Here is a 22,049-nt window from a genome sequence, read left to right on the forward strand (position 1 = left end):
TCGTACATCTGATTTCAAGAATCCAGGTATAGTTTATAGATAATGCCTATTTCAGAGGGTCCAGGTCGAGATGGATGACTCTATAAAGAGCCAGGTATGATGGTCTAAAGAATCCTGGTGGGTTTATTTTAAAGACATTAAGTCAAGTTTAAAGTCTGAATCTATACTGAAATGTTCATAAAGGGTTTTAAAACAGGTTTGAGGAGTTTCTGTTTGCAAAAGTTTTGGCCTGATTTCAAAAAACATCTTAGAGGAATGCAGAAGGTTAAAGGATAAATTTACTCTGCTGCATAGCAGTAATATTTAGGTGTGTTTTATACAACGCTTTGCACATACAAAGTTAATTTGTCATCTGATTTGGTGCCAAACATTTTAAGGTTTTTTTTTTTGTTTTTTTTTTAAACAAGCAATACAGGTTCCCCATGTCTCGACTCCGTACGACTCTTCAGACTTCCCTGGAAGCAGCGCCCGGATGTGAATGACCTGAGAGATGCTGATGTTAGACAGAAAGCCGGGTTATGATAGGCTATGTCAATAATGCTGCATTGTCTCGTCGTTTGTCCCTCGACAGTTTCAGTCGGGCTGTTCTAACAAAAAGCGTCGACGTGTGGAAGTGACGAGCGTTCGTCACGTCAGTGGAATGTAAACCCTGGCACCGTCTCTATTGATTTTGATGGTACTGTGACTTTTATTGATTAGTGAAACGAGAGCGTAGTTGCAGAAATACTGCTATTGCATTGTATTCGTGTAAACTGCGCTGCGTGAGACTTCACACACAGTGGAGTGGGGATTTCTGTGGCGGTGGAGTGAGGCTGCTGGGCTCCGGTGGAGGAGAGCCGGTTTCTGTCCTCTGGTTTGTGAGCAGTCATGAGTTACTCTTTTATTCAGCAGGTCGGAGCTTTACTCACTTTCATCGAAATGCGAAAAAAGGTGTTTTGTTACAGAAACGCCCGCTGTGTGCTGAAGGTTGAATCGTCGGAGGCTGACGTCGGTTAATCGTTCTCGAATCATCCTTCATGTGGTCGCAAACTTTCCCCGGATGGAAATGGGGCAGAGAGGACTGAAACAGTAGCCGGTCCTCTTTGGATGGAAACATGATCCCGATGGTAACCTGTTTCCTGCAGCGCTCTCAGAGGAGAGGCCAGGCGATACCTGAGACACACACCCACAAACACACCAGCCGCATGCACGCCAGCAAAGCACGACGACACTGTTCCCTCATCACTTGCGGGGTCCACTGGAATTCTCAGACCCGGTGTCGTGTCGATCAGGTTTTGCAGGTCCAGTGAAGAGAGCGCCGTCAGAGACGCGTCTCTGCTGTCATGAAGGACGTCCTCTGCTCTCCTTCTGTCTTCTGATGTCCCCGGAACCTGTCGAACACAGTAGCCGCAGCAGAAACAATGTCCGGATTGTCTGGCATGTGCGAACGCCGGGTGTAATTCAGAAGCTTGTTTGTTTACACTCTGCTGCCTTTTTCTGTGCTCGACAGTTCACTGACATGATTATTCTTTTTGTTCTAAAGCTCACGAAAGAGAAGGAACATGGAAAACTCAACCCTCGTCCTGGAAAGGTGAGCATTTCTCTTTTTTTATACACTAAAACACACTCCTGAGCATGAGAGGTGTGTATGATCTGCATGAGGAGGAAGTGGTGAAAGGTCATGATTTCATTACCTTGAACCGGGGACCAGGAAGTGGAATCATAGTCAAACCAGTGTTGCTGTTTAAATTGAATAAACACTTTCTGGGCCTCATTTATCCATCCTGTGATGCCTTTAGTGAAGGATGAACAGAACAAAATGGAAAAAATAACCCAAAACTCCGGACTCCATGGTTATCTGATGTCCCCGGATCTGTTTTTAATTGGTCTGATCTTCTCGTTGCCTAAAATATCCCAACCAGCATCCCCAGAGAGATCCTGGATCATGTCCACATTCCCAGAGCTTTGGGTTATTTGTTCCCTAAAGGCACCGGCGCTGTATGTAAATGACTTCCTGTCACACTGACGCTATGGAATCCGTGTTGATGAACCAACAACACTCCTTACCTGGCCCTCTGCAGGGGCACTTCCTGCTGCAGATGGTTAGCATAGCTGACATTAGGTAAAAGGCAGGGACAGCTTTGTCACCGTGTTCGCTTTTTAATGCAGTCTGCCAAACATGCAAATTCCCCCCTCCAGGCCAGACGGCAGTAAATCAGGCAGGCAGGGTCTCACTAACCATTCGCTCTCAATCGATGGTTTGTTTCTACCTGCAGGGGAGTCGTGCTGCGTCAATGTACATATGTGCTCTTACATAACAGAGATTTACGAGCTTTTCTTTGTTAATCCAGGTAGCAGACGATCAGGTTTGTGCTCTACCAGATAAACCAAACCCTCCCACACTTCCTCCGTGGAATCTCAGACTCGGCTTGATTATTAAGCCGCATACCTGCTTCCAGTGGGGCCATGTTCTGCTGTTAATTTTTAAATGTCAGGCCTGCTTGTGCTTGCTGTGCATGAAGCATCCTGAGCGGTGGAGGTGGAGCTGACATTTCGGTTTGGGTTCTCTCCCTTGCTGCAGGGCTTCAGGCCTGAGCGAAGCCAGCGTGTCTGTGCTCCGGACATGAGAGGAGTTTCGGTAGATGGCAGAAGCGAGGGGTTGCATTTTCAAAAGACGTCTAAACATTGCAAATGTTAATCACTTTCAAGAAAAGAATCTCTGATTTGTGCCGTTTGAAGTCCTGGACGGGATCCGGCACGTTAGCGTCTCGTTAGCAATAACTCCCAGACTGCTTGTCTTATCTGGAAAATTCAGAATCTACCTGAAAGAAGAGAGAAGCCTGTTGAAATCTGGATTCTGAGAAACAGGCTTTTGCACACATGAGTTAATACTTCAGGTTACACTCTGTTTGAATAAAAAAAAAAAGTGCATCAAATGTGAAACCTATCAGGACATATTTGTATTTATTGCATTAAAATTGAGGGAAAACTCAGAGCTGTCAGGATTTATAGGCTATTATTCTTCCACTTTACTGGTTCCGCCCATTTGAAATCACATTGAATGAACTAAAATGAGTTTGGCACTCCTAATTTGGCTGACTGTGATGATTATAGCTAATTTGTTTTGAGCCAGCTTATTATGCTCGCGTCTTTTTTTTTCTTTTTTCTCTTTCCCTTTCTGTGTTTCAACATCTTCCAGCATTTGACTGTAAACCATTATCCTGGAAAACGTGTCTTACCAAACCAATAATAATGCTAATTTGTCCTGCAGATGTACGTTTTTGACCGACCTGGGATGTGCGGCCAGCGGCTGGAGATCCGCAGTGACATTGTTGATGCTACATCCTGGGAGCTGCAGGAAACCATCTCCATCCGGGTGGTCCGAGGAGGGTGAGGAACCACCAGACTGTCTTTTGGATTTAAATATAATTGACAGTTACTGTTTTAACAATCCAACTTGGTGTTGTCCATGTCTACATGTCACAGAAACAAAACTAAAATGCAAAAATTCTGCATTTTCATGTGAAATGTTCAAAAGGGTTTGACTCGGATGGAGACGAGTTAAAATGATCTCAAATTAAAAGTTGAGCTGTAAATTGTTTGGGCAACAGGAAAGACAAATGTAAGCAAGAAATGCCAGATTTCCAGTACTGTCAAAGGAAAATACTTCTATAACCGCCAATTCTGAATGCAGTATGTCTTTTACTTTGAGACACTCCTCCAATATTGAAGCTCAGGTTTTTTTCTCTGAATCATAAACTAAAGACTTTACTTGAAGCCTTCTGCATCTCCTACCATAGTCAGTATTGAGAATGCAAGGAGTTCAAAATACAGATATTTGTATCTGTTAAAGTAGAAAATCATCAGCATAATAAAACACTTCAGTTTATTTTTAAGGTATTTTCAAGTTACTTAAGTTCAGCCTGTGTAGAAACTTCAGAAATCTAACAGTACTGAAGGCTTCCTACTTAATCATTCACCTGTTTTCACTCTGTTGATAAGGAAGTTGGCAGATTTCCCTTCAGTGTTTCATTCTGGAGTTTGAATGACTCGAGTCCGACGCCGATCCCCGCCGTCAGCCGTCAGTCTGCATTTTTCCTCATACCACAATATGTTCGAGACTTGAGCTTGAACTTTCCTCTCATCTCCAGGTTTGCATAGTTTAGACAGGATGACGCGTCCACGCCCAGCTGTCTCTGTTCTTTTCTTTTTCCCTCGAAACATCGAGTGTGTAATTAAACACCGGTTCTACCAAACGAGCCCCTCGCTCCGGATGCTCTCCAGTACCGAGAAAACAAGCCGGCTATTGACGCCTGTGAGCGCCGAAATTCCTCCGCTGGTTAACACACCCAAACGCAAGCTTCAACACACTCGGCGGTGTTTTTCCAACACAAGCGAACGACGCCAAAACAGCGCTCGCCTGGCTGCCTCCTGGTAGATGATTAAACTTAAATGAAAACAGCGATTACACAAACTCAGCTGCCCTCAGCAGTTATCTGTGTTTATCTACCTCAGATGGAAGTTGAGCTCTTTTTAAGTGTTTTCTGTCACTGATGAAAGATACTGATAACTTCCTTTTACTCGTTATTGATACACTTTGATGCCAATAACTTCCTGTTTCTTACAACTTAATGCTAAAGCAATTGTTGGAGTTGATTTCCATCATATGTCACTTTTTACTTGGAGAATATTAAAATTACCGACACAAAACATGGAGGAAACTGTCATGAAACAGGACAGAAAACTAAAATCAAGCTGCATTTTTAATCGGTATCTTTAAATGCCAAAGTGTTTGAGCATCTCACCGTGTTTAAACAGGCAGTTTTGTTAATATGATGACAATATGTCAACGTCCCCTTGTCTGTACTGCACAGGTGGAGCAGGAGTGGAATTCCAGTCGGTCTGCCTGCAGTTTAGTTTATGGTTTATTTGAAGAAAGCAAAAAGACAAACATCAGAAAGTTTCTGAACGTCTCCTCCTGCTCTGCGCCTGTTGGCTGCTGCTCCACCTGTGTAGTAAGAACCACACAACGAGACAATGATTGTCAATACAAATGAGAGCTGTATTCCTCCTACATAGAACCTGCGTCTCCTCAACGCCACCAAGTGTCCAAATGATGCAACAGCTAAAAAAAATCTCCTCATAAACTATAAAAGCCGCCAACAGTCGGTATGAACGGCTCCTCCGGCTGGTGTTAGTGGTGTAGCCTGATCTACACTCATAACAGCACCTCATGATGCTCCGTCCTCCCCCGTCAGGTGGGTGCTGTATGAGAAACCCGAGTTCAAAGGGGAGAAGATCGCCCTGGACGAGGGCGACATCGAGCTGACCTACCCCTTCGGCCCGCCGGAGGAGCCACTGCAGGACGGGCAGCAGGAGGCCGGGCCGCAGCAGCAGAACGGAGAGCAGGGCGAGCAGCAGGGCGAGCAGCAGGGCGAGGCCCGCCCGGCCCGCAGGTTCATCATCGGGTCCATTCGGAGGGCGGTCAGGGTGAGAGTTACCCACTTCACTCCATCTGGGAGGCTTTGTGTTTTCATGTCTATCAAAACATTGACATTTTGCTGTAATTTGAAAAATTAAATGGAGCTCCTGATTGAACTGGTTGTAGACACCGGATTGACGGCAGGATTGACAAATACTTTTTTTTTTTTGTATTTAGATGTCATGCATTGACATTAATGGGTAGACGAATATATTTAGAAAGATGTGCATTTATATATAAATGCATTTGCAAGTAACTCTTTATGCAATCACTGGCTTTGATGCAAATCAGACGGCTCCAATAGACACAACTCAGTGGCTCCATCTAGTGTCTAAAACAAGGATTATTATTAAATCATGACACATATCAAAATCATTGAAATCACACTCTGAAAAGCAGTTACTGAATATCTTTCAGTAAGTCTTTATTATTATTATTATTACGCCAGAGTGACCTTCACAGCTGTTATTTCCATAACTTCCTGACTCGTCTGTCCTCCGTCCTCCCTCAGGACTACAGCGTTCCTGACATCAGTCTTTTCCCGGAGGAGAACGCGGAGGGGAAGAAGGTCGTCTTCCGAGACACGTCGGACGACGCCAGGATCTTCGGTTTCCCCATCAAGGCCAACTCCATCATCATCAACGCCGGGCTGTGAGTCCTGAACGCCGAGTGTTACTGAAGCTCAGGTGTGTGGTGCTTCCTGTGTTTTTAACCCCCCGCTGCCTGCGCCGGCCCACAGGTGGCTGGTGTACGCTCAGCCCTTCTTCCAGGGCGTGCCTCGCGTCCTGGAGGTGGGTGGGTACTCCAACCCGGCGGCCTGGGGGGTGGAGCAGCCCTACGTGGGCTCACTGCACCCGCTGAAAGTGGTAAGTGACGCAGGTTAAAGACTGAATGTGTCGATCTGCTTCACTCACTGTGAAATGATTTGACATGCTTAGAACACTGCTTGATTTTGAGAGGAAATATTGAGCCGTGAACATTCAGCCGTCATGATTTACATTAACGTTAGCATTCACAACCTAACATATACCTGCAGGCCCTGAAAAACGCACAAATTCCCTAAAAGCTGCAGCATTTCAGCAGCTTCAAACTTCTGAACTACTTCACTTTTTCCTTAAATGTTCCCTTTTTCCTCCCTTTTATGAATCTCAGCCTGCAACATGAAGTTCAGCTAAATCATGTCACTGCTCTGCACTCCGCTCTGTCCAGGGAAAAAAATTAAAAATTTCAGCATATCAACTCAAAATGCAGCATCTTACACTGAAAAACGTCATCAAAGGACTTATGATTGTTGAAGTTTTGTTCAAATCTGCCAGAAAGAGACAGACGGAGCTTTTTGTTTGTACGATATCAATTATTGTGGCACAAAAATCAATGACAAACGTATTTAAGTCTTGGATAAAAAGGCAGAAACAGGATTTCCAGCATTCTTCCAGCCATTAAATGGAAATGCATCGCATGATAAAAGCGTAATTGATCTGTTTTTCTCGGCGCAGGGTGAACCAAGAGTGGAAAACTTGAGTGAACCAAAGGTAAAAATTAAAAAATGTTTTCTCTCGGCTAAAATCAAAATAATTCCCCCCCCCCCCTCCCCCCGATCAGCACAGCACAGTGATTATGATTATCGTTTCCTGTCTGCGTCTCCAGATCGTGATCTACGACAAGCCGTACTTCACGGGGAAGTCCAGGACCATCATGACCACCATGAGGGACTTCATGACGCGGGTGGAGCGGCAGCAGACCGCCTTCATGTACAGCGTCGGCTCCCTCAAAGTCCTGGGAGGAATGTGAGTGTCTGCGGAGAAGGACACGGATGAATCAAAGCGGCAGAGCCGTGGCGGGGTCTTCATCCTCGTGCTTCTTGTCTCTGGCTCCAGCTGGGTGGGCTACGAGAAGGAGGGCTTCCGGGGACACCAGTACCTCCTGGAGGAGGGCGAGTACCACGACTGGAGGGTGTGGGGCGGCTGCAACGCCGAGCTGCGCTCCGTCAGGGTCATTCGAGCGGTAAGTTGGACGGCGGTTGTTCCTGTGAACCAAACATGGAGTCGTAGCGTCAATGAAAGAGATGGAATCTGATGGTGTTTTAATCAAATTTATATTATATTTTAAGCTCAATTTCTTCATTTTTTTAAATCATGAATTACTTCAAAACAATACAGGAATTGAAAGAAACAAACACAAAGTGTTTAGGATACATTTATTTTGACATTTTTGGCTTTTCTGTCTTCTTAAATTAACCAATTTATTGATTCTTTAGTAGTAAACTATGTTGTCTCGGATTCACAGCTTAAGATTATTTCCCAAAAAACAAGTAACTATCGTTCTTTTAAAAATGTTAAGTATTCAATTTAAAAATTTTTTTTTTTTTTTTTTTTTGGATGACAGACTTTTTAAACCACAGTTTTAAAAGAAAGCTGAATCAGAAATTGAAGTTTGAATTCTCTCAGCTGAGAATCCCATGTCTGAATCGATCTGTGGTCTCAAGCAGGGCTGTCAAATATAAGGCCCATGGGCCAAAACCGGCCCTGCAAGAGGCCCCAACTTGGCCAAACATAAAGCCCCAAAAACAGCTTTCTATGGAGTAGCAAACGTTTGTCTGTATTTTTCATCAGAAGGTTTCATTTAAATGGGCTTTGTGTTGTTGAGGTTGTGGTTATTTTCTGTAGTAATTGGTTGGTTTTTCTGAAAATACAGACATTTTCATCACACACAACAGAGAAGAACTTCCCATGAACTGAACTGAACTGTGTGACCCCCCCCTCCCCCCTGTCAGGACCTGACGGACCCCCTGATGGTGATGTTCGAGCAGCCGGAGGAGGACCAGGAGGGCGTGCAGGAGGAGAACACCTTCGAGGTGACGGAGGCCATCCCGGACGTCGAGCTCTTCGAGTACAAGACCTCCACCCGCTCCATCCACGTGCTCAGCGGGGCGTAAGTTCACACGCACGCCGCGGCGCATTCCCCTCTCAGGACCCCCCCCCCCACAGTGCAGCTGACGGTCCGTCCCCCCCTCCAGGTGGATCGCCTACTCCCACGTGGACTTCTCCGGGAACCAGTACGTCCTGGAGAAGGGCTTCTACAACAACTGTGCCGACTGGGGCTCTGCGGACACCCGGATCTGCTCCGTCCAGCCCATCCTGCTGGTGAGGGGCGCCGTGCGGCTCGCCGCCGGTCAGATACCGACGCCAAACGCAGGATGTGGGTTTTTTGACATGTTGCTTCTGTTGGTTTCTAGGCGCCGGGCGACAGTGTGAAGAGCAAAGACGAGGTCAGTATGTCAGCATTTACCTTAATTTTTAACTTTTGTCTCCTCCAGGACAGCTTAATTATTTGCCTTGAGGTTGTTTATGCACTCTTCTGGGGAAAACCCTTTTTTTTTTTAATCTGATTAACTGAGTATGACAATAAAAACTTGATGGCTTTATGTATTAGATGTCATCGCTTTCTAATATGATCATAAGACTTTGATTGAAGTTGATGATTGAAGTTTTTCTTCTTTCCTTTGTCAGATCCTCTTGTACTCGGAGCCGGACTTCCAGGGCGAATGTCACGTCTTTAACCTGAACCAGGAAACGCTGCCGGATAAACTGCTGACCAAATCCTGCCGAGTGGCGCGTGGAAGGTGAGGATCGAGCAGAGAGAGTGGAAACATGTTGAGAGGATGGAAGGAGGGGGAAGTAGAGTCAATCATTTGTGGCTTCTTTAAAAAAGCCATGAATGGTGCTGTATGCTGTCTAAAAACAGAAGATAATTGTTTTTAATAATTTTCTAGAGAAAAAGTGAAATCATGCTATCCTGGGCTTCACTCTTGTGCAGAATTCCCTCTGAACCCGGGAAGCTGAATATTGATGAGACACTCCCAGTGTGGTGATCGGGAGGCCGTGCAGTTGATCTGTGTGTCTGTGGGTTGACGGTTCGCCGCTCTGTTTTCAGCTGGGTGCTCTACGAGAACTATAAGTTCGCCGGCGCCATGTTCGTTTTATCCGAGGGAGATTATCCCAATCTGACCAGCATGGGCTGCCCTCCCGGCTGCTTCATCCGCTCCGCCAAGGTCGTCCCGATGGTGAGGAAGCAGGCCTGTGAAGTAGAAGAAGAAGAAAGCCTTTCTGTTTCCGCTGCCGTCCTCACTGTGACCCTCCTGTCCCCTCCTCTTCCATGTGCAGCTGTTCTCCGTTCCCTCCATCTCCCTGTTTGGCCTCGAGGGTCTGGAGGGCCGAGAGATCACGATGGAGAATGAAGTCCTCAGCATGCTGGAGGAAGGCTTCAACAACCACATCCTGTCTGTCAGGGTCAACAGCGGCTGGTGAGCGCTGGCGTCTCACAGTTTGGCCTTTAGAAATGTAATAGAGCCCATCGTTTAATGAGGTAGCAGAGGAGTTTTTACAACCATGACTGAGAGCTTTGCACCGTTTCCTCAATGAATTAATGAATATGGCAACTGTCTCATCCACTATACCTAATCTGGAAAAAAACCAACCTTATTTCCAAGAAATGCAGCCAAATTTATTAATAGTTACATCTGAAAAGGTTCTTTTTTATTCTACTTTATTTAAATTGTTACTGACTTCATTACATTGAAAAATGATTTCACTATCGGCGTCACAGCTCCGCCATTGATAGATGGAAGACTTTAATTTGTTTGAAAGAGAAAATGTTACTAAAACGATGAATGAAATAGCCCTGATTGAAACACATCAAATTGTTCATCGTTGTGTATAAATCAGTCGATCACGGAGTACACCAGGGGTGTTAAACATAATGCCCGTGGGCCAAAAACGGCCGTCAAGATGCTCCATTCCGGCCAAATCATCAAGGAAATGTTCAAAATCTGAAATGGGACATTGATTTCTTTCCCTTCTATAACAGGCAATGCATTTTAACAAACCATCTCTCTCTCTCTCTCTCGCTCTCTCTCTCTCTCTCTCTCTCTCTCTCTCTCTCAGCTGGGTGATATGCGAGTACTCTAACTACAGGGGGCGCCAGTTCCTGCTTGAACCAATTGAGATCACGAACTGGCCGAAGTTCAGCGCTCTGAGCGCGGTCGGCTCCATGTACCCCGTCAGACCGGTTCGTCCTCTTCAGCTTCACTGCCTCTCTGCTTCAGCATCGAAGCAAACATTAAATAAAGCAGTACACTCCAATTCAGACATGCTGCTTTTCAGCGTTGCTGAGTTTGAAAGTATTAAGTCGATGTCTTCTGCTCTGTCATAAGACAGTAAGACGTTCTCTGTTTCCCCCCTGCAGAAGCGCCGCTTTTTCCGAGTGAAGAACAGAGAGACGGGGAACTACCTGTCCGTCCAGGGCGGCGTGGAGGAGATGAAGTCTGGCCGAGTGGTGGCGGCGCCGCAGGTGGAGCCCATGACCGACATCTGGTACTACCAGGAGGGGCTGCTGAAGAACAAGGTACTCCGAGAAGATGGAAACAATCATGGCTTGTTTCCGTCGTCTGCTGTCGGACGACTCCTGAACGTTGTGTGTTTGCGGCAGATGGCGCCCGACATGGCGCTGCAGGTGATGGGGAACGTGGAGGCGGGGGCCAAGGTGGTTCTGTGGACGGAGACCAGGCAGCCGATCCAGACCTGGACGGCCCAGACGGTGGGGCTCATCTCCAGCATCACCTTCCCCGGCTTCATCCTGGACGTGAAAGGTACAAACGCGTGGGAATGGCTTCGTCTGAAGTGTGAAATTCCAGTTTTCACGTTTTTAATCAATCCTGAAAGCTGCAGTTTCATTTGGTTCAGTTTTTCCATCTGAATGCACCTGTTTTGAATCGTGAAGAACATCCAGACTCTGCAGGGCTACAGCTGACCGATCCATTTGTATTCATATTATTCAAACTTCTGTGCAAACAACTGCTGCTCAGACAAACGGAGCACAGCTTCGTTTATTTTGCAGGGAAACGTTTTCAGTTTCCCTGCAGAAGGAGCAGAAAATGTTTAGTTTCAAGAACTGAAACTGAATTTAAAGTTAAATCTCCTTGACCGATAATTGAAAGAGGAAATGTTTTGTTAGAATCAGTTTCCAGAACATATATCCGCTACTCTGAAGAAATTTGTTCAGAAATCAGTGTTTTCTTTGAAATGTTTCCAGTGCTGTCAGGGTGAGTTTGGGGAAACAGGCAGACTGCAGCGGCAATAGGAGTTTTGGGATATTTCACTTTATTTTTTACCAGAAGGGTTATTAAAAAAAGGACTTTTTTTAAGATTATAGTAGTTTTTTTTTTTTTTAGATGCAGACAGTTTCTGTTGCCTGAATTTTAAAGAATTGACTTCAAAATCATCCTCCGATGTCCTGGTGGAGCTCAAATGTTATATTGTCTCATTTTGCGAAAAGTTGGCCTCTATTTTCCAAACTTCAACATCGTGGTTTCCTATAGTTTTGTTCTTGCTTCCTGAGATTTCCAAAACATTGCAGAAAAGCCAAACAGCAGTTCGATAACACACCAAAAGTGGGAGTTTCAAGCAGCTTCCCAGATTTTCTGGATCATCTCGAAGAGTCTGATTTGACGTCTTTTTTATGTGTCTAAATGTAATTTTGAAAGTCAGAGCATTTTTTCCCCACTTGTGATGTTTTGAAAACTGTTTTTCCCTGATCGTCAGGTGGGAAAACTTACGACAAAGACCACGTGGTGATCATGCCGGAGGGCGACGAGAGGCCGAGCCAGCAGTGGAAGATCGAGCTGCTCTGATCTCCATCGGACTGACCACTCCAGAACACTAGACCGTTTGTGCCACTGCCTCCTCGCGAAGCGAGATACGATTTCCTCTGAACGTCTGGTTACATGCACTGTGTGAGCGCAGCAGCAGCAGCAGAGGAGAAGCCACTGAAGCAATACAAGCCCTGACGAGCTGCACCACTGCTTTCCAAACCCCCACTTTTTTTTGTATTTTGTTAGGTTTTTTTTTTTCAGCCCATATCATGCAATTTTATTTCAGTCTCAGTTCAGGATAGACGCTTGTGTCCAGTTGACCTGTTATCCAGCAGTTAAAGTATTCAAGCCTGACTCTTTGTGCAACCTGAGCCCACGCTGCTTCTCTGCCTGCACCCGTAGTTCGTCCTCGCAGCTTTAAATCTCCTGCTGACACTGGAGGAATGAAGCCAATAACACATGTTGTATGTAAGAAACGTTGATGCTCTTTAGTACTTTATTGCTTGTTTCACTACATTTTTGGGACGTGTGTGTGAATACAACATATAAACCACTGGGTCGTTTTGTATCAGACGTGTTTTATGAAAGTCTTATGTTACATAAATGTGTGTGTATGTGTGTGTTACCCACAGTATGTTCATATTTGCTACAAAAGATCTCAACTGTAATGTAAATGGGAGAGGTTTTAAAATATTAAATAAAGATACATATAAATGTGTTTGATTTGCATGTTTTATCTTGAGGTATATACAGTATATTTTCATATTGTCCTTTTTGCACCAAACCAATAAAAACTGCATTACAGCATTTAAAGGACAAACTTAATTTTAGAAATTAAAAACATTTGTCTTTAAGACTCAAATTTTGATTTTTTTTTTTATTCCTTTAACATGTAATTTAGTACTTGAAATAAACAAAGTCTATTTCCTGAAATTTTCTACTTCAAATCCAAGTTTAACCACTAAAAACTAAAATAAATGTAATTTTTCAAAAGATGCAGCATAATGGTAGCGGCGCACACACACAAGTGGTTGTCTGCCTTGATGAAAGAGAGTTTTATTCAGTGACAGAAACGTCGGGCTGCTGTAGATCTGTTTTGTTTGGAATAACCACACAGGTCTCATGTTTCTGTGGATCCTGAGGGTGGAAAACCGTTGAAAGACGAGCAAACGGATTCAGACTGTTAGAACCATGACGTTTTACTGTCATTCAGACTGTAATTTCACTGTTTTGTTGTTGTTGTGCAACAGTCAAATACTTGATCTGGAAAGTTTTATCAGTGTGAATATGAACTTGATCTTGTTGTCTCCTTTCTCTTGAATGACAGTAAAAGGGCGTTCACGATGGTTTTTTGTTTTTTTTTTTTGGTATCAGATTGCTATCTTTGTCATTTAAAATCACAGGAGCTGAAAAGCCTCTTTGTTAACTCATTTTGATACAGTCTAAATTTCAGGTCTCAGAGGGTGGGTGTGTGTGTGTGTGTGTGTGTGTGTGTGTGTGTGTGTGTGTGTGTGTGTGTGTGTGTGTGTGTGTGTGAGAGAGAGAGAAACCACACCCAACAGTTATATCTCAAAGAGATGGCTGGCATGTAACAAGGTGGCTTTTCTTATCAGATGCCTCTTTTATAAAATTTTTACATTTTATTTTTGTACCTCTGACAATTAAAGAACTCTATCAATTTTTAGACATGAAAAGAATGGTAGAATATATTATTTTAACTGAAACTACTCCTTCATTTACCTGAGAGGTACAGTTTACAGATTGTCTTTTGTAAACAAACCTGACGGTCTGGATTCTTTTCTTTTTGAGGAACGTGGTAGTATTTCACCAGAAACACGAGCGTTTACGATGGCAGGAGAATGCTGAGCTGTGATTGGTCTGCGCTTTGATTGACAGCTGGGTGGGCGTACCGGGAGCCGGCGTGGCTCCAGGTGGGCGGGGCTTAAATAGCGGCTGATTCCGCTTCTCCCACTCCTCCCTGCTGCCGCATCAGGATTCTGTTACAGGTAAGAAAATCTGCTTTTCTCTTCAGGAAGTGGTTAAAATATTGTCCGAATGAATTAAACAATGTCCTGTTTTGGGGTTTTTGCTGTTTGTTCTATCAGTCATGTAAAAGATAATCGAATGAAACCTAAAATAAGACATGAAATTAGCATTTTCTTTCTATACCTGCAGTTCAGTTTCTGTAACAGTGAGGAATTTCAGTATTTTTTTAACGTTTTGTGGCATCGAGTATTTTTAATTTAGTCGTTTTTAATTTAGTTGACTGCAAGCACCTGTCCTTTTTCTTACCCAGCTTCCTGTTTTAGATCTAAAAGATGCAACCATTATCCTTTTCTTGATCACCAGTGTGTTTACATCTACCTGAGCGTGAAAACCACCTGTGGTTGAATCCTCTATGTTTTGACGTGTATTTCTTCATATTCCCAGATTAAATAAAGCCATGGATCTGAAGTACTACAGCTCTTATGTAAGTCGACCTTTGCCCTTCCTGTTCTGACTCTGCCCACTAAGAATGCACATTTGTAGATAATACAGCAGACAGCCTTATCTGCAGGTCTGGTGTGTCCAGCAAGGCGGAGCGAGGAATTACAAACACTCACCTCATTGTAAATAAGGAGGCTTTTGTAGTTTTATGCATTTTTCTTGAATTCTGCTCATGAGTTTTGTTTCAATAATCAATAAGTTGATTCTTTTAACAAAGATTTGACATTCCTTTAATTCAAACAAAGCTTTTTGTGTTATCAGCTGTGAGAAGTTTCCTTTCTTCTCAGAAACAAGTTTATTGCCAAGTACAGTAGCCTATATGAGGAATTTGTTTTGGTGGAGGTGTAGACATAGACTAAAGAAGGAACAGAATTAAAAAGGCACAAATATAAAATATTATTAGAAGGAATTAAGAGACACACAAACAACACATTAGCAATATCAATAAATATGGCGATAATTTACAGAACCAACATTCTCTGTTCATCACAGGACATGTTGTGGGGAACCCTCGGAACGGTGCGTCCTTTCTCCAATTTCCACCCCGACAGAGACGCCGTGGCGATCCAAGCAGCGGTGGACAGCAAAGGTACATCAGCCTCTCTCGTCACTCCTGACCTCTCCAGGACGAAGGGTCGTTTTCTTTCTCTAAAACACGCCGATCCTCCTTCAGACACGGTGACTCTGGTGAGGATCCTGACCAATCGAAACAACGCCCAGAGACAAGTGATCGCTCAGACCTTCGAAGAGCTGACGCACAAGGTGAATGCAGAGCAGCATCAACTCCCCCGAAACGTTAAAGATCTGTATCTCTCAGCCTCATGACACTGCACAGGAGGGGTGTGTGTTTGTGTGTTTGTGTGTGTGTGTGTGTGTTTGCACATTTTAACTGTTTGCTGATTAAATATTGTTCCAACTGGTTGAACACGCCTTTGTTTGGAGAGGGAGTCGAGCTTCGCTTTGTGGTTAGACGGCGAGGAATCACTCTAAACGTGCACGGTTACAGTACATCAGCAGGTTTCATGACAGGACGGTCCACATCAGAGGTGCTGCTCCAGGGTTTGGGACCACGTTTTGATCCCCAGTGACCCGGACCGGTGAAATACTGCCGTAATAACCTGTAGAGCTAAACTTTACGGTTTTTCTCTGTTGTGGCGCGGCGCTTAAAGAATGTCAAACATCCTTTTATACGCCCACCTGTGAAGGGTCGACTGGTGAATCAGTAGGTCTGGGAGGTATGTCGGGTGTGACTCGTGTGGAAACCGTTCATTACTGAGTTTAGTGCCGCATGGCTGACGCTGTCTGTGATATTCTTGACAGCAGTCTTTTGGAAACTGTGACACACTAGAGGTGGAAACAGCATAACTACAGTTAACACTGCTGAAACTGTGCTTGATCACAGGTAAAATACATGTCATGGAAAGACAGCCAAACATTACCCATTTATGCTTCAACCCCTTTTAATTTCACTATATCAGCTTTAGGCACACTTAAATGTGTTTTGTTTTTATTTTCAAAGTCCATTTGTTATAAAATATCACAGAAAGCTTTGCTTCTGTTATATATACTATAAAATTTAACATTTTTAAGTCCAATAATGCTTCATGGGTGTCACAGTAAGACAGGTTGGCTTTATTAGGATTTATATAAATATTCCTAACAAAGTTCATCCTTGGTCTGGAGTTTGGTGTATTTACAGCTAAACTTGAACTTTAGCTCTATAAATCAAGGCCTGTCGTTTTCATGATGCTTCTTCACACTGACAGTCAGCAGAGGTGATGTTTACCTCTGAATCTGTGGCATCCCGTGCAGGACCTGGCATCGTCCTTGAAGAAATGTCTGTCTGGAGATGTGGAGACGCTGCTGCTGAGCCTGCTGGTCCCTCCTGTTCCGTACGAAGCTCAGCGACTGCAGCAGGCCATGGCGGTGAGCCTGGATTCGCCTCAAAGTCGAGGAAACGGCTACCGCGTCATATTCCAGCTAGTCCCTGGATGATGATTGTACTGCGTGTGTGTTATTATTTCTCAGTTTGTTTACGCGCTCTATTTCAGCGGACATTAAGAAAAACAGTAAAGTTTTAGGGAAGACTTGAAGTTACAATCTGGGACACGGTTGGTCGGTCAAGAGTTCACAGTAAATGTGTAAGAAATGCTTTTTAGCTCACTGCAATGACCTCGAATGGCATGAAAATTGAAGCGCGTGAGTGTGTATGTAAGCTAGCATGTTGTATGTCATCCCTCCTGGCCGCCAGAGGGCGGTACTGAAAGCGCTTTGCATGCACAGTTCAGTATGCATGCCACATGACCCCTGGGTGACCCAGGAACAACAATAAATTCTGGTTTCCAAGCCAGGTTCGGTTTCTTCATGAAAAAGAGAATCCAACAAATTCAAACCAATGCAGGCATTATTGAGGATCAAGAGACGGTAGATAAAGAGATAAATAATCCCAATCTCCCAATCAACAAACACCTGTTCTGCGCCCCGACGTCTGGATGTACATATACATACTCGAACTGCTCATACGCTTTCAGCACCGCCTTCTGGCGGTCATCCGGGATCCGTGGAACCACAGTTACATTCGTAACTTTAGTTTTATACGCTCAAACTGTGTGTTCAGGGTCTGGGCACGGATGAGGAGGCCCTGATGGAGATCCTTTGCACCAGGTCTGGAAAGCAGCTCGAGGAAATCAAGGCTGTTTACAAAGAGTGTGAGTCACAGACAAACTTCAGCAAATCAAACAATCTGTCAATGTGCAACTTTTCTGTTCCTGTTTCCTGATCCCCTGTGATTTTCTGTGTCTTTATTTTCAGTGTATAAGAAGGACCTGGCCAAGGAACTGAAAGGGGAAACCAGTGGAGACTTTGAGAAGCTGGTTTTAGCTTTGCTAAATGTAATTGCAGTCGGTTTTCATGGAACTATTTTTATGCTTTAACACAACTTTTCTTCCCGGTTCTGTTCTTTCATGCTGATATAGCCTCATTCTAGTCTTTAACTGTGTGTTTTGTTCCTCTTTTCCCACAGAAAGGCAATGTTGCTGGTGTGGTTCAAAAAGATATCGAGGTAGAATTTCACTTCATGCTTTGATAAAAACATGTTGTGGTTTTCAGTGAGAGGTGATGAGGATCAGAATGTTGGTGTATTTTGAATTTATACCTCATTTATTGTAATTTTTTTTATGCTAAATTTACAAAATTAAAGACATACTAAGTACTGTGTTCTTTCTGTTTTTCAAAAATGTAGCTTCTCTCTGCATCTCTGAATGGGAAGAAAGCTGAGGCCGGGCCGTGGATCGACATATTGACCTCCAGAGACTCGGATCACCTGAACAACGGTGAACAAGCGGCTGTGTTCCTTCCTCCAGCCGGTCGTCGGTGTGATCACCTGCTAACGTGGCGTTTCTCCCGCAGTGCTGATGGGCCTGGAGATGGAGACCGGACAGACGCTGGAACACATCCTGGAGAAACGCTTTACGGGAGATTTCCGACTGGGTTTGAGCATTTTGGGTAAGAAATGCTTCGGCATGTGGTTCTTGTGTTTTCTGCTTTGCCAGACCAGATGTTTGTCTTATTGTCTGTGTTTCCACAGTGCAGTGCATTGAAAACCCTGCTGCCTTCCTGGCCAAGAGGCTTTCCACAATGAAGGTGAGACACTGCAGAAGACTGAACTGTGATAATTAACCCTTTCACACCCCTGAAAATTCAAAAAAGACCTCATTTAAGACCCCATTGAAACAGGCGAGGCCCAAAAACTGCGGTCCTCTGGCACATTTCCTCTGCTGTGTTGTGTGTGCGTGTGCATGTGTGTGTGTTTGTTTGTGTGTGTGTGTGTGTGTGTGTGTGTTTTTTTTTAACAATTTAGCAAACCATTTCTGCAGAAAACTGTCAAAAATCTGCCGTGTAGAGTGAATGGGAGTTTTTTGACATTTTAAAAAGTCAGGCCTGTTTTAATGCCATGAGGTTTTGTCAGACTTTAAGCTGGAGAGTTAAACTTTCCAAACGTTTTCACATCTTTCCACTATTCAGATGGGAAACGGCTTTTACCAGTTAAGAACGAGGTTCAAAATATCTAAGTTTTCTGCCATTTTCAGTCATTTTTGGAGTTTATGTGGATGGGAGGGAATCACTGGCACTTTACTGATGCTTTTTAAACTTTTACTGGTTCTTTATTTATACGTTTTCACTATTAGCAGTACTTTATTTACAGTTTTTGACTACTACTGGAACTTCATTGATACTTTTTGCCATTATTGGTTCTTTATTGACAGTAGTAGTCGTAGTGGATGTGGTCGAGGTAGTTAAATAAAGTTAAGTAAAACATAATAACAACATTCAAAAGAAGGTTTAACATACCTTTATTGCACTCTTTTCTATTTTATCTCAGAAAAAGATGTTTAAAGTCATTACATTACACTTAAAGTTGAAGTTTAGTATATTATAGCAGCCAGAAGGGCAACTTTTCAATGTTTTTTTCAGTTTTTCTGGTCCGGATGACTGAAAAACACATTGATTCACGCACAAGTGTGTTTGAACTGTGATTAGTTATTATATTATCCTGTTCTCCATTCAGCTCATGCTCCATAAACAGTGTCATATTTACTTTGAGATGCTTGAAGAATCACTCATTAACTTTTCAGCGAGAGTAAATCGAAAGACTGATCTTGAATGAATTGAGCGTTAATAGTTTCGGTTTTACAGAAGATTGTAATGTTAAATCTTCTGCAGACGCCGGTGGTTCATGGGATCATGGTGTCTCACAGCGAGGAAGACCTCCTGTGCATCCGAGTTGCGTTCCTGAAATTAACAGGCACCTCTCTGTATTCCGCTCTACAGGTGAGTTGCACTAAGAATTCAACACATTTCATAACTCTCTCTGTGGTTATGATGGGGTAGATGTTTAGAAGTGTAGGTTTGATAGAAAAATACATTTTTTTTTTCTTTTTCACGGCAGAAACACTTCAAACAAGACCATCTACAGGCTCTGCTCGCCATCTGTCGATCTGAAGACTGAAAAAACACACATTTTCTTCCTTGTTTCATCTCTTTTATATCACCCTGTTTCACCCATAAACAGTCTAATATAATGTAACGAATATTAACCTTTTAATAAACTGCATTCTCATATCAATGTCATGATTCCATATTTATATTTAAATCAATAATTATTAGCTGTGCAAATATAAGAAGAAAGAACATTTGACTTTTCCTTTTAACTTAGTAAACTTCTTCTTTTGGTGGTATTTGAAAATAAATAAGATGAGAACAGTCGGACATCTATTAATCATACGTTGAAAATACACAGAATAAGAGAATAACAGAGGGTATGGGTTCATCCTTTCACTGAGAGCTGCTCACACACACAGCGTGCTGAATAACAGCGACACTGCAGAGAGCAGGGCGGCAGCTTCGGCCTGTGAGCCTCCGTTCATGGTGGTGGTCGAGGATCCGGGAGCAGACGTCATGGCGGTCGTACCGTTTGCTGTGGGAGCTGCAGTGGAGGCCGGGGCGGCGGAGGCCGAGGCTGGGACGGTGGAGGCCGGGGCCGGGGCCGGGGCCCGGGCGGTGGAGGCCGGGGCTGGGGCCCGGGCGGTGGAGGCCGGGGCTGGGGCCCGGGCGGTGGAGGCCGGGGCCCGGGCGGTGGAGGCCGGGGCTGGGGCCCGGGCGGTGGAGGCCGGGGCTGGGGCCCGGGCGGTGGAGGCCGGGGCTGGGGCCCGGGCGGTGGAGGCCGGGGCCCGGGCGGTGGAGGCCGGGGCTGGGGCCCGGGCGGTGGAGGCCGGGGCTGGGGCCCGGGCGGTGGAGGCCGGTGCCGGGGCGGTGGAGGCCGGGGCCCGGACGGTGGAGGCCGGGGCCCGGGCGGTGGAGGCCGGGGCCCGGACGGTGGAGGCCGGGGCCCAGGCGGTGGAGGCCGGTGCCGTGGCGGTGGAGGCCGGGGTCATGGTGGTGGAGGCTGGGGTCATGGTGGTGGAGGCCGGTGCCGGGGCCCAGGTGGTGGAGGCCGGGGTCATGGTGGTGGAGGCCGGGGTCATGGTGGTGGAGGCCGGTGCCGGGGCCCAGGTGGTGGAGGCCGGGGTCATGGTGGTGGAGGCCGGGGTCATGGTGGTGGAGGCCGGGGTCATGGTGGTGGAGGCCGGTGCCGGGGCCCAGGTGGTGGAGGCCGGGGTCATGGTGGTGGAGGCCGGGGTCATGGTGGTGGAGGCCGGTGCCGGGGCCCAGGTGGTGGAGGCCGGGGTCATGGTGGTGGAGGCTGGGGTCATGGTGGTGGAGGCCGGGGTCATTGTGGTGGAGGCTGGGGTCATGGTGGTGTAGGGTGGGTTCATGGCGGTGGAGGACGATGTCATGGTGGTAGAGGTCCGGGCCAGTGTGGTGGAGGCCGGGGTCATGGTGGTGGAGGCCGATGTCATGGTGGTAGAGGTCGGGGCCAGTGTGGTGGAGGCCGGGGTCATGGTGGTGGAGGCCGGGGTCATGGTGGTGGAGGCCGATGTCATGGTGGTGGAGGCCGATGTCATGGTGGTGGAGGCCGATGTCATGGTGGTGGAGGTCGGGGCCGGTGTGGTGGAGGCCGGGGTCATGGTGGTGGAGGCCGATGTCATGGTGGTAGAGGTCGGGGCCAGTGTGGTGGAGGCCGGGGTCATGGTGGTGGAGGCCGGGGTCATGGTGGTGGAGGCCGAAGTCATGGTGGTGGAGGCCGATGTCATGGTGGTGGAGGCCGATGTCATGGTGGTGGAGGTCGGGGCCGGTGTGGTGGAGCCTGGGGTCATGGTGGTGGAGGCCGATGTCATGGTGGTAGAGGTCGGGGCCGGTGTGGTGGAGCCTGGGGTCATGGTGGTGGAGGCCGGGGTCATGGTGGTGGAGTCCGGGGTCATGGTGGTGGAGGCTGGGGTCATGGTGGTGGAGGCCGGGGACATGGTGGTGGAGGCTGGGGTTATGGTGTTGGAGGCCGGGGTCATGGTGGTGGAGGCTGGGGTCATGGTGGTGGAGGCCGATGTCATGGTGGTAGAGGTCGGGGCCGGTGTGGTTGAGCCTGGGGTCATGGTGGTGGAGGCCGGGGACATGGTGGTGGAGGCTGGGGTCATGGTGGTGGAGGTCGGGGCCAGCGCCTTGATGTCGGATGATGGGGCGGTCGGCTGGTGAGTATTTGAACTGACGGGGGTCACGCTTGTCATCCTCGGTGTGGAGGTCAGGGCTCGGGGGGTTCCAGTCGGGGATGCTGTGGAGCTGGTTTCAGTAGCGGTGGGGGTGGGGTCGCTGGTGGAGGTGGTTCCAGTTGGACTCTCTGTCATGCTGCTGTCAGTCTGATGACAAACAGTGGAAAATGTGTTTTGTTGAACAAAAACGCTGGTACAAGGTCTTATATTATGCTTTTTACACTTTGTGAAGAGTTTCTTATGTGTTGCCGTCGCCTCATTATGACGTTCAAATGTGAAAACTGTCTGTTTCCTCCCTGTCTTGCATTTT

The 22,049-nt window shown here is 46.0% G+C and overlaps 2 protein-coding genes across 2 annotated transcripts in view; both read left to right on the top strand.

The window, feature by feature from the left end:
• Positions 1-12,876, top strand: part of crybg2 (crystallin beta-gamma domain containing 2) — a 47,772-nt gene extending 34,896 nt beyond the window's left edge. The window contains exons 7-24 of the mRNA XM_030121128.1: positions 1,523-1,570; positions 3,251-3,369; positions 5,238-5,469; positions 5,973-6,112; positions 6,201-6,327; positions 6,958-6,993; positions 7,109-7,248; positions 7,339-7,465; positions 8,235-8,392; positions 8,478-8,604; positions 8,697-8,729; positions 8,971-9,083; positions 9,395-9,524; positions 9,625-9,764; positions 10,405-10,528; positions 10,706-10,864; positions 10,949-11,108; positions 12,061-12,876. Coding sequence (XP_029976988.1) covers positions 1,523-1,570; positions 3,251-3,369; positions 5,238-5,469; positions 5,973-6,112; positions 6,201-6,327; positions 6,958-6,993; positions 7,109-7,248; positions 7,339-7,465; positions 8,235-8,392; positions 8,478-8,604; positions 8,697-8,729; positions 8,971-9,083; positions 9,395-9,524; positions 9,625-9,764; positions 10,405-10,528; positions 10,706-10,864; positions 10,949-11,108; positions 12,061-12,149 — 2,202 coding nt within the window. The 3' untranslated portion in view covers positions 12,150-12,876. The remainder of the gene's footprint in view (positions 1-1,522; positions 1,571-3,250; positions 3,370-5,237; positions 5,470-5,972; positions 6,113-6,200; positions 6,328-6,957; positions 6,994-7,108; positions 7,249-7,338; positions 7,466-8,234; positions 8,393-8,477; positions 8,605-8,696; positions 8,730-8,970; positions 9,084-9,394; positions 9,525-9,624; positions 9,765-10,404; positions 10,529-10,705; positions 10,865-10,948; positions 11,109-12,060) is intronic.
• Positions 12,877-14,067: 1,191 nt separating this feature from the next.
• Positions 14,068-19,722, top strand: anxa14 (annexin A14). Its single transcript, XM_030120786.1, has 13 exons — positions 14,068-14,116; positions 14,541-14,580; positions 15,090-15,186; positions 15,271-15,359; positions 16,410-16,523; positions 17,215-17,305; positions 17,409-17,488; positions 17,620-17,658; positions 17,839-17,929; positions 18,006-18,101; positions 18,184-18,239; positions 19,320-19,427; positions 19,546-19,722. The coding sequence occupies exons 2-13, from the start codon at positions 14,554-14,556 to the stop codon at positions 19,603-19,605; spliced, it is 948 nt and encodes a 315-aa protein (XP_029976646.1). The 5' UTR covers positions 14,068-14,116; positions 14,541-14,553; the 3' UTR covers positions 19,606-19,722.
• The last annotated feature ends 2,327 nt before the right edge of the window (positions 19,723-22,049 follow it).

The sequence above is a fragment of the Salarias fasciatus genome, chromosome 22, assembly GCF_902148845.1.
Source record: "Salarias fasciatus chromosome 22, fSalaFa1.1, whole genome shotgun sequence".
Lineage (NCBI taxonomy): Eukaryota > Metazoa > Chordata > Actinopteri > Blenniiformes > Blenniidae > Salarias > Salarias fasciatus.